This window comes from Sebastes umbrosus, chromosome 21 (genome assembly GCF_015220745.1).
Source record: "Sebastes umbrosus isolate fSebUmb1 chromosome 21, fSebUmb1.pri, whole genome shotgun sequence".
In the NCBI taxonomy this organism is placed as follows: domain Eukaryota; kingdom Metazoa; phylum Chordata; class Actinopteri; order Perciformes; family Sebastidae; genus Sebastes; species Sebastes umbrosus.
The window spans coordinates 24,158,428-24,171,006 of record NC_051289.1 but is presented as its reverse complement, the minus strand read 5'-3'; the positions used below and the strand labels follow the sequence as shown (position 1 = coordinate 24,171,006).

General features: G+C 39.5%; 1 protein-coding gene across 1 annotated transcript; it reads right to left on the bottom strand.

The window, feature by feature from the left end:
- Positions 1–4,381: 4,381 nt before the first annotated feature.
- On the bottom strand, positions 4,382–12,259 carry LOC119480961 (scavenger receptor cysteine-rich type 1 protein M130-like). Its single transcript, XM_037757620.1, has 4 exons — positions 11,928–12,259; positions 6,508–6,540; positions 6,126–6,407; positions 4,382–4,449 (listed from the first exon to the last, which is right to left on the bottom strand). The coding sequence occupies exons 1-4, from the start codon at positions 11,968–11,970 to the stop codon at positions 4,382–4,384; spliced, it is 426 nt and encodes a 141-aa protein (XP_037613548.1). The 5' UTR covers positions 11,971–12,259.
- Positions 12,260–12,579: the final 320 nt, after the last annotated feature.

Sequence of the window (12,579 nt, the reverse complement as noted above, 5' to 3'; positions counted from 1 at the left end):
GAATGGCAGCAAATAGTGACACCTATTTTCCTCCCGGGTCAAAATTGACCCGGGAAGACAATAGTTGTCACTATTTACTGCCATTTTTATTTTTTGAATGGCAGCAAATAGTGACACCTATTGTCTTCCCGGGTCAAAATTGACCCGGGAAGACAATAGGTGTCAAAATTGACCCGGTCTGGTTTGACTGTTTATATAAGGCATGCAGTATAAATTATCACCCAATTCTGTGTTACATCTTTTTAGCCAACTTCATTCCAACTCATTACCACAAGTTTTACACTTTGTTTTTAAAATTCATGGTCAATAATCCTCATTTATATGAAATTAAACCTAATTTTTTTTAGGAAAAAAACGCAGAAATTATGAATTATTTGGACTTTACTCAAAATTGTAGGAACATATTTTGATGGATTATCACAGACTGGTATATGTCAAAGATTAGTCAGAATGTTATAAATATTATAATATTCAATGACAGCACATAATGACACATTTTTAGCCAACTTCATTTCAACTCATAACCACAAGTTTTACAGCTCTTTTTGGAATGTATGGTCAATAAGCCTCATATACATGAAATTATACCACTTGTTTTTGAGTAAGATAAGCAGAAATTTAGTTATTTTGGATTATCACAGACTGGTATCTGTATGGAGTGTTGATTCTGCATGTAAACAGAAATAAGCGCTACTCTTCCGCAAGACGCAATATGAACATGAACAGTAGGGGCAGTGTAGGGGCAGTATGGTGATGTCTGTGACAGGGTCAGGGGTCAGTAGGCATGTCAGCTGTGACAACAATGGCAGAAAGTTTTGAAGACAAGCTAATAATAATAATAATATATTAAACTTATATAGCGCTTTTTAGGGATCTCAAAGACACTTAACATATTCGGGGGGAAAACGGTGTGAGGTAGACCAAGTCCACAATGACCTGCATCTGTACAATGTGTCATTACTGCTGCACAGTAGCAATTATGCTTGTCAAAATAGCTGGCGACCGATCGGTACCATTTTAGTAAAGTCGCGGTGCAGAACTCCTTCGTTGCACCAGACAAACTCAGCGATGGAAGCTGGTAGACACTGCGAAAGTCTACAGACTACAGCAGCAGAAAGTGAAAGCAGAGTGAAAGTGCCAGCAGACAATTTATTTCTGTCCATTGACTGCTGTTGTCCTACATGTTGTCCTCCATAGCTCTCTGCTAGCAGCAGCATGGATTCTGCCCAGCACTTCCACATTTTCAAATCCAATTTGGGAGGCCAGAACGTCCGGCCTGAGACGCATCTGTAGAAATCTGTTTGGAATCGCAGTTTCAAATTTGCATTTCATATGTTTTTTCTGCTGTCCAGACTTTCTAAAATCAATCTGGATACAATCTGGATATGTTTTATTATTATGTATGTATATATCACAAAATGGATTTGGGCTTGCAGCCTGAACAAGGCCCATGGTGGGACCGGTACATCCAAGATGTGATAAGAACAGGTTTACACAGCTTTAGCTTTGAAGTTGTGCTGGAAAGCACAATAGTGATACATTCAGTTTGTGTGTGTGGCATGCGAGCATGCGTGCGCATGTGTGTTTGTGCGTGGCATGATTTTGTGTTGTCTGGAAGCTCTGGTTCCGATGTAGGAAAAAGTTGTGATAAAATCAGGTTTACACACCTGTAGCTTTGAAGATGTGTACGCGTGTGCGTGAGAGTGCGTGTGTGTGTGTGTGTGTGTGGGGGGGGGGGGGTTGTGCGCGTGTGATTGTTCGTGTGTGTGCGCGTGTGTGTGTGTGTGTGTGTGTTCATCTGCTGGAAATGTACAATGCCCACTATAGAGTATGGGTGCGTGTGTGAGTAAGTGTGTGTGTTGTGTGTGTATGCGCGTGCATATCTGAATCATATCTGAATTGTTCGTGTGTGTGTGGTTGTGTGCGTGTGGTTGTTCGTGTGTGCGCGTGTGTGTGTGTTCATATGCTGGAAATGTACAATGCCCAGTATAGAGTATGGGTGACTATTGCTGCTGCTGTGTGTGTGTGTGTGTGTGTGTGTGTGTGTGTGCGCAAGTGTGTGCGTGTACATATGCGCGTGGGTGCGTCCAAGTGTGTGTGTATGTGCGTGGTTGTGTGCAAGTGTGTTTTAGTAGTGTACTCATGTGCTGGAAAACACAGTAATGTGTGAGTACATGAGTAATGTGGCTGTGTGTGTGTGTGTGTGTGTGTGTGTGTGTGCGCAAGTGTGTGTGTGTGTGTGTGTGTGTGTGTGTGTGTGTGTGTGTGTGCGCAAGTGTGTGCGTGTACATATGCGCGTGGGTGCGTCCAAGTGTGTGTGTATGTGCGTGGTTGTGTGCAAGTGTGTTTTAGTAGTGTATTCATATGCTGGAAAACACAGTAATGTGTGAGTACATGAGTAATGTGGCTGTGTGTGTGTGTGTGTGTGTGTGTGTGTGTGCGTGTGTGTGTGTGTGTGTGTGTGTGTGTGTGTGTGTGTGTGAGCGTGTGTTTGTGTGTGTGTGTATGCACGTGCGTATCTGAGGAGTGTGTGAGGTGTGTTTGAGGTGTGTGTATGTGTGTGGTTGTGCATCTGTGTGTTTATTTGCTGAAAAACACAATAGTGTGACACATTGCACCACCGGGTCAAAATTGACCTGGGAAGACAACAGGTGTTACAAAATTGAATAAAATACCCATAATGCAATGAAAATAGTGGTCATTAACTTTTTTTGCAAAGACCATAGAAGGGAACCACTCATGCAATTTTGGGGCAATTACGTGAAAGAAATCCATATTTATGATAAAATGAAGTTTGAAAACGGGTCAAATTTGACCCGAGGACAACAGGAGGGTTAGATCACTATCTTGTAAAGCTTACAGTGGTTTATATGTTTTAGTAGCTTTTTGGTTTGTACATTCAGATATAGAGGAAATATATTGTCTGACATGGTCATGAAGTATTTGGATTTGTGAATATAGAATTTAGTTAAAATAACACACAAATTGATGAAATGGAACTGCGAACAGAGACACCTGTGACGTAGCAAAGAGGCGTGGCAATGTGCCACATGTCATATTTAACTGATGTGGCTTTAAAATGACGGCTCCGAGGCTCCAAGGTCTCATTTTGTTAAAAGCCTGTTGCCTCAACTCCTCTCTTCCTCGCGTCTCTTCCTCGCCTCCTCAGCTCGCGTCTCTCGTGAGCGGGATTAAGACGCGAGGAGAGGAGGCGAGGAAAGGAATGGAGGATGTACAAACTGTGAAATGGGAAAGGCCTATAGACAGACAGGTGTGTCCTGTCAGGTGAAGCTCAGCAGTCTGTGGAGAGTTTGAAGCTTTCAGAAACAAGCCCACTTCTACGGGAAGCTGTTTTTTTTTTATTTATTTTTTATTTTTTTTTAAATTATTATTTTGAGGGCATTTTTTAAGCGTTTATTGATAGGACAGTGGATAGAGTCTTGGAAAGGGGGAGAGAGAGAGATGACATGCGGAAAGGTCCACAGGCCAGATTCGAACCCGGGTCCACCGCTGCCAGGACTGAGCCTTGGCCACACATGGGCGCCCGCTCTACCGACTGAGCTAGCCAGGCGCCCACGGCAAGCTGTTTTAACATTTAATAGCTGGACAGGAGATTCAGTAGAGATATCTGCAACGTTGTTTTGACTAGTCATAACTGTAATACCAGATATCTGTAATTACATTGTGACTAGTCATAACTCTGATTCTAATTAATAGGCTGAGAATTTCTAGCACAACTCTCTAGTGAACAAAGCTCTCATTGGCCACAGATTTCTCGATGATGAGCTCTTTCTATTTCATGTTAATCTTCTAACTATCTGATTCACAGCGGTCCCCGACCACTCGTCTCACAGCCAGCTGCACGTAGTGACCGATGTCGTGAGTCCAGCTCAGAGGACCTCACTACGGTTAGAAAGAGCCCTCGTCGGTGTTTTGACTATGTTTGTCTGATGAGTTATTGATCCGGGAAGTTTGAATCTGTGAATCTTCCCAACTTTACCGAACTATCCAAGTTAGCAAAAGCTTCTGCTGACACTGTTCAGATGCTTTGTTGGGCCGATATCCAATGGGAAGCCTTGATGAGCAACGTCATGACAACAACTCTGACTAGTCATGATGAGGTTTGAGATATCTGTAACTGTTATTTAGCATAGTCAGGACTGAACTACAGATATCTCTAAATGTCCTTTTGACTAGTCACAATGACCTTATAGATATCTGGAATAAGACCTCTGACTAGTCACAATGACCTTATAGATATCTGGAATAAGAACTCTGACTAGTCACAATGTAATTACGACTAGTCAAAATGTAGTTGTAGATATCTCTAATGTTAATTCTGGATGACTTTACAGTTCAGTCCAATGGAAACCACCGACTGTTACTGTGACGGAGGAAGGAACATACTGGAAACATTACTGTCATAGATGATGTCACTGATGGGCTTACCTGAACAGGTGAGATGCAGGATGTAGACAGAGGTATATGATATTGCACACTCCCTCAGAGCAGATCCAGACTGAACACAGTCAGACCTGATACTCCCACATAGATCTGGATGAGGACTCCTCTCTCAGTTCTACAGACACAGCAGAGCCACAGTCTAACTCTCTGCAGGCAACAGCTGCTTCCTTCAGGGTCCAGTCAGAGTAAGGGTCATTCACTGGTCTCCAGTCTCCCTGATGATTCATCTCCAGTATTCCTGCACAGCGACTGTCTCCTCCCACCAACCTGACATCATCAGGCTCTGAACAGAAACAAGAGAGTCATCAGTAAAAGAATAAAGTGAGTTTCATTAGAACAGAAATGAACCAGATCAGAGCAGCAGCTCCTCTTCTACCTGAGCAGGTGAGTACAACAGCTTTGCCAGCTGAGCAGCTGTTTCTCTCTGAGCCTGAGCTTCTACAGTCCAGGAGAGCAGACTCTTTTCCTCCACACTGGAACTCTTTGGTCCACATTGGATCCTCCACTTCTCCATAGATCACCCCCTGGAGGACTGAAGGAGCCCCACAGCCAAGCTCCCTACAGACCACCTCTGCATCCTGCTGGTCAAAGTCAGCTTCACACACTGAGGACCACCGGCTAGACTGGTTGGACTTCACCTCCAGTCTGCCTGAGCACAGACTAGTCCCATTCACCAGCCTGACAGAGTCTGGAGAGATGACAGAAGATAAAATAGAGAGAGATAAAAGACACCAGACACTCAATAAAAAGATGTCGTGAAACAACAATTCAGTGATTCAAACTGGACTCAGAACAGTTCCAACATTAGTTCATCATTAGAAAGCTGTCAAGCTGAAGAAGGAGTCCTTTCAGGCTGGTGTCTGGTTGGCCGAGGGAACTCCTGAAGCAGCAGACATGTATGTTTCATATCAGTGATGTGACGGTGAGGAAATTTTCCCACCGGTTAATAAACTTATGACAACATTGGTGTGTTACCGATTACACTGGACATTTTAAAAGACCAGATGACGGTCAACATGTGTAGCGCGCTGACTCTGATCTTTACCGTCTGGTGGCGGTGTGTCTCGCCTCTCCAGTAGAGCGTTTGCTGAGGGGCTGTAGGGGTTTACCAGGCGCCGCTGCGCCACACACACCGGCTGTGACCGCTCCGTCCTCCTCGCAGCGATTACCTCATTAACATTTTGGTTCCCTCATAGCATTTGGGTTTAAATGAGAAATATTGCCAAATAGGCGCGTTTGCTTTTCACTTCGACACCAAATCCTCCGTCATCGTCTTGTCTGTCAACTCTCTCTCTCGTCTCGTGTGTGTGAAATCTGACTCCTGCTACTCTGAGCTGACTCCTTACGGAGCAGATGAATTCACTTTCACATTGTAGCGTCCGTCGTCAGACTATCTATTGATAACATGCTGCTGATACGCCAAAATTAACTAAACAGGTTTTATTTCTGTAAAAAAAAGCAAGACGACGGTGGGGAAGGTAGGGATGTCATGTAATCGGTGTGTGTCAGACCACCGTGTAACACCGATTACCTAGCAGATCAACAGACTCCATCATGGCCTGCAAAGACAGACTGCTGTGATTCTAGCTGGTGCATGTGTGTCAACCTGGGTACATTACTGTCATAGATGATGTCACAGATGATGTCACTGATGGGCTTACCTAGGCAGGTGAGATCCAGGATGGATTTAGAGAAACGTGGTGTTACACACTCCCTCAGAGCAGATCCAGACTGAACACAGTCAGACCTGATCCTCCACACAGATCTGGATGAGGACTCCTTTCTCCGTTCTACAGAAACAGCAGAGCCACAGTCCAACTCTCTGCAAACTGCTTCCTTCAGGGTCCAATAGCCATCCACTGGTCTCCAGTCTCCCTGATGTTTCAGCTCCAGTGTTCCTGCACAGCGACTGTCTCCTCCCACCAACCTGACATCATCAGGCTCTGAACAGAAACAAGAGAGTCATCAGTAAAAGAACTGAATTTAAGAAAAGATTAAACTGAGACTTGACTTTATTTCTTTATTTCTCTTTTTTTAATTTACCTGTTGAGTTGTGATTTTCTTCAGCCTGGAGTCCTGTAGAAAAACACAAATATTTATTGTTTAAGTAACTTTTTGGAGATGTGACGAAGCCCCTGACGGGGTGCCTTGAGACCGTACTGGCCGTCAGTCATGTGAGATAAAAGCTGTTAATATGTCACTTTATTTAGTTTTAATATGTATTAATGCGAGAAAGTAAACATTTAGATTCCCAATATGTGGTCAGTTGATCCAAATAATGCCTGTTTGGAAATTTGCTGCCATGTTTTCTGAGATGCGAGAGCAGATGGTGGGGTGCCTTGAGACCAGCCAGTCAGTCATATGATACGTCTTGCTTGAGTATACTTCAGTGTTTACAGTCTGCAAACTTAATCTTTCATTTAGTCTGCAGTATGCAGTAAAATATGGGTGTGAATCTTCCAGTATTTCACGATTCAATTTTGATTCTTGGGGTCACGATTAGATTCAAAATCGATCCTCGATTCAGTACATAGCGGTGCTAATTTCAGGATCTACTCCATTCCGCTGTGCACTAATAAAGGTGGTGGGGTAAATTATATCATGAAAGCAGAATAAAGTGTGTATAAGATTATGGAGTTTTTATAATTAAAAAAGTTATATCAAAAAATGTAAACACAAACATTTATTCATGCTAAACTTGCAAATAAACACATTTTACTAAAAAGGGTTTATTATTTCTCAATTCTCAGTGACTTCAAGAATAACAAGTTCAAGCTATACAAAAATTAAAAATGCTGCCTGTTATGTAAATAATTAGTTATTTATGGCTAGCTGCCTTTTTATTTCTCAGAAACTTGACCATTTCAAACATAAATTGTGCACAAATAACACTGCAAAACTGGGATTTTGTGTGATTTTTAACTAATCACACAATAATGCTTGTCATAACTTTGACTTGGTGTATATTGCCCATCAGTAGCAATATCTTGGTTCTTTTGTAAAAAAAATATTAAAAATCGGCCCAATGGCCTCACGTGACGGACACGGAAGTTGTAGTACCGCCGTTTGGCCACTACGAATCAACGACTGCGTTTTTTTTTAATTTTTGTATGGTATTTCATTCTTAAATTAACTTTGATTCACCATCAATTTTCGTAAAACTACCAATATCCGGGCCTTTCTAGTTCATTACGCTGGTTAGCATTATAGCTAGGCTAATGTTAGCGTTTAGCAGATGCCTGGAATGCCTGGAAGGGTATAGCCAAACAGAAGCAGAGTAGGGGTGGGCATCATACTGGGTCGGCGCGCCCAGCGAGTCACGATAGTCTCTCCCTTAGAAATATATACATAGATGCTGCATTGAAAGCTTCAGCCCGTTGCGGCGATATGTCAACGTGGGCACCATATTGGACCTGGCAAGACTGGCCTGTAACCCTATACAAGTGAACGGGGGAGCTGCTCCACCGTTTTCAACGAGTCGTTATATATTAAAGGGATTATGATCTACGAGTAGTTGAAAAATTAAGTTTATTCTCCAGTTACTTAGACTCTGGATAGTTAATCTATAATATATAATCTATAATACTGAGGTCCCTGTATAATATAATATAATATAATATAATATAATGTACAATGAAATGTCTTCCTCCCTTTTAGCGATCATGCTTTCAATCTATAGGCTACGACTAACACTGCTGCTGATATTACTATTAAATACTTACCAATAAGATCAATCAGAATAACAGGTAAATAGTAGTGTATAAATAAACAATGGTAACAATAAATATTAGTATAATAATATTAGTTATGATCTGAATTTATTGAAATAATGGTGATAATACAGCAATTATAAAAAACTAAATAATCTAATAGTGTAAATGTTAACCAAGACATGCCATTAGTTTTTTTTGTTTACAATATTACACACATATTATTTTTAATACATATCGTACATTTCATGTTTTAAACACGATATGTTAGATATGAACATCAATAAGCTAACATTAGCCGATATCAATTAGTTAAAAATAAGGAACATTAGCTAACATTAGCTTATATCGATTAGTTAATAAGGAACGTTAGCTACCTCTTATCTGATGTTACAGACACAAACGTTTTGTAAAGATGTAAGGTTATATATATAAAGTTAAAAATGCTTAAAGCAAAATGTGATTTGATAGTACTAGTTTTTAATAATGACCTAATAATTGATTGAATCTACCATATCGAAGGACAGACCGCTAATCCATGAACCTGAAGCAGTGACGTTAACGTATTTAACAGTTTTTCACCAAAATCTTTCCGAAAATATTGTTATGTTGACTTAACGTTACTCCTCGTAGATCATAATTGTTTGAATATAATAACGACTCGTTGAAATTGGTTTAGAAACGTAGACGTTATAGTGCTTTATATCCAGAAAAACAGCAGCTCCCTTGTTCACTTGTAGGGTTACAGGCCAGTCTGGCCAGGTCCAATATGGCGCCCACATTGAAGTACGATCCAGGGGTCAATGTGGTGTCTATGTATATATGTCTATGTATATATGTCTATGTACATATGTCTGTGTATACATGTCTATGTATACATGTCTATGTATATAAGTATGTATACATGTCTATGTATACGTGTCTATGTGTCTATGTATATATGTCTATGTATATACTGTATGTCTATGTAAACATGTCTATGTATACATGTCTATGTACATATGTCTATATATATACTGTATGTCTATGTATATATGTTTATGTATACGTGTCTATGTATACGTGTCTATGTATATATACTGTGTATGTCTATGGTCTCTCCCGTTTTTGACCTCAGTGATGAATAAGTTGGGTTTCCTGTGGCTGTTTTACAATAAAAGTCCCACTGTGTTTGTCCAGTTGAGGTGTTTTAATGTGAAGCAGCAGCAGCAGCAGGAAATGTTGTGTTAGAATTAGCAGTAACTTAAAGGTCTCATATTGTAAAAAGTGAGATTTTCATGTCTTTTATATTATAAAGCAGGTTTAAGTGCTATATAAATACTGTTAAACTATCAAAGCGCTCAATATTCGGAGAACTAGACACAGTCCGTATTCAGAAATTGTGCGTTTGAAACAAGCGTTTGGATTTCTGTCCTTTTGTAATGTCACAAATATACAATATACAGATCATTACACGGTTTTAAACGTAAACATTATAAATGTGTCCCATTTTATTTCCTGTTGCAGTGTATGTGAATGACATCAGCTGACAGAAAGTAAGCATGGACCCTAGCAACGCAATTCTGTTGCAATTCCGTTGAAATGCACTAAAACAGAGCGTTTCAGACAGAGGGTGAATACATGTATATTCAGGCAGACAATATAAGGAAAATAAAGATTTTTTTCAACATTACAGCATGTTAACATGTTCTAGTAGAAACACAAAATACAAGTATGAACCTGAAAATGAGCATGATATGGGACCTTTAATGCAGCTCAGATACGGCTGTAGGAGAGTGAACAGGAAACAGTGAGGCTGATATCAATCATAGCAGCTTACAGACATCGTCACTGGTTACATGCTGCATCGTTTCCTCTCAATGTGTCATAAGTCTCAATCTCATGAAAACTACTGTCCAGAGAGATCATTACTGAGTATACATTCGGGTACATTGATTGCAGAAATAATAACTGACTAAAAATAGAATCAAAAACTTAGTTTGATTTGGTGAAAATATGAAAGATTATACGAGGGCTGTCAAAGTTAATGCGTCTAGGCCAAGGGTCAGCAACTTTTACTATCAAAAGAGCCATTTCAGGCAAAAAAAAAAAATCTGTCTGGAGCCGCAAAACATTTGAGCATTGTGATGAAGGTAAAACAGTTTATAGTCTAACTATATAGTATATAAGTCTAATGCAGTGAGGGCCAAAGTGCAAATGTACGACGGAGTATTAGGGCCACATTGAGGAAAAAAAATTGTAGATTTCCAAAATAAAGTCATAATATTACGAGAATAAGTCATAACTTTACAAGAAAAAATTGTAATTTTACGAGAAAAAGTCATAACATTACGGGAAAAAAAACTTAATATTACGAGAATAAAGTAAAGTCAAAACTTTACAAGAAAAAAAGAAAATAACACTTAAAATGTCTACGTTATTAAATTCTGACTTTATTCTCATAATATTGTGACACTATTCTCAAAATCTCAGATTTATTTTTTTTCCTCAATGTGTGCCCTAATACTCCGTCGTACCGTCGTACCATAGACCTTCAACAATGATGAATACAAATGAAAATGTAAAAAAACGAGAATAAAGTCATAACTTACCGAGAAAAAGGTCGTAATATTACGAGAATAAAGTCATAACTTTACAAGAAAAAAACGTAATATAACGAGAATAAAGTCGTAATATAACGAGAATAAAGTCATAATATTACGATAATAAATTCATATCTTTACGAGAAAAAAAAGTTGAAATATTACGAGACTAAAGTCATAACTTTACCAGAAAAAAGTCGTATTATTACGAGAATAAAGTCCTAACTTTACGAGAAAAAAAAGTTGGAATATAACGAGAATAAAGTCATAACTTTACAAAAAATAAAGAAAATAACACTTAAAATTACTACTTTATAATATTATGACTTTATTCTCATAATATTACGTTTTTTTTCTCGTAAACCTATGAATTTGTTCTCATAATATTATGACTTTATTTTCATAATATTATGACTTTATTCTCATAATATTATGACTTTATTCTCGAAATCTCAGATTCATTTTTTTTCCTCAATGTGTGCCCTAATACTCCGTTGTACCGTCGTACCATAGACCTACAACAATGATGAATAAACATGAAAATGTAAACAAAAAACAGTTATTCATTTCCATTTTTAAAAATCCACAGGGAGCCACTGGAGAGGGGCTAAAGAGCCGCATGTGGCTCCAGAGCCGCAGGTTGCTGACCCCTGGTCTAGGCAAATATGTTTTAATGCCATTCTATGGGTACCCACGAGTCTCCCCTTTACAGACATGCCCACTTTATAATAATTACATGCAGTTTGGGGTAAGTCATAGTCAAGTCAGCACACTGACACACTGACAGCTGTTGTTGCCTGTTGGGCTGCAGTTTGCCATGTTATGATTTGAGCATATTTTTTATGTTAAATGCAGTGCATGTGAGGGTTTCTGGACAATATCTGTCATGTTTTGTGTTGTTAATTGATTTACAATGATAAATATATACATACATTTGCATAAAGCAAGCATATTTGTCCACTCCCATGTTGATAAGAGTATTAAATACTTGACAAATCTCCTTTTAAGGTACATTTTGAACGGATAAAAAAATGTGCCATTAATTTGTGATTAATCGTGATTAATCATGGATAATCATGCGGTTGCATGTTGGTGTGTGTGATCAGTTTGTTTGTAAAGATCAATATAAAGGTGTGAATAATAACACATCATGGTTAAAGCAGAGTCCTACCTGAGCTCCACAGCAGCAGCAGCAGCAGCAACAGGTGATCCATGACGTCCAGGTAGACCGTCTGTCTGCTCTGTGTGTGCTGTCCTCACTGGAAGAGCTGCAGCTTCACTTATCACTTACTTCTCTTTAGTTTTACACATGATATTTATACCCCTCTGAGCTGCATTTCTGTGAACTGATATTTTGATAAAAAGCTGCTGACAGATCACTGATTGTAGGACTGTGGTTTTCTGTTACCTTGACAACCAGGGCAGGCTGAGATGTTCCTCTCAGATTAATGCTGTCAGAGTGTTCTTATCATTTCCAGTTAAATGTGTTAACCTCAGCAGAGAGTCATTCAGAGCAGACTGAACTACAGCTGCAGCTAACCGTTATATTAATAGTTGATGAATCTGTCCGTTCTCTTATTCAAGTAATCAATCAGTGAGGAAGGAAACACGCTGATCATAAATGGTGCTGGATGATATTTCAGTGTTTCAGTGTGTCGTCTCCTCGGTAACTGCTGCTTGTTTTACTGACTGTGTCTCACTCGTTTCACTGACATCATGTTTCTGTGTTGTTTCACTTGAACGAGTCCTTCAGAAAGCTGCAGGATGTCTTCAGCTCTGCTGCTTTCTTTATTCATATCAACTCACAAGCTACTGCCAAGCAG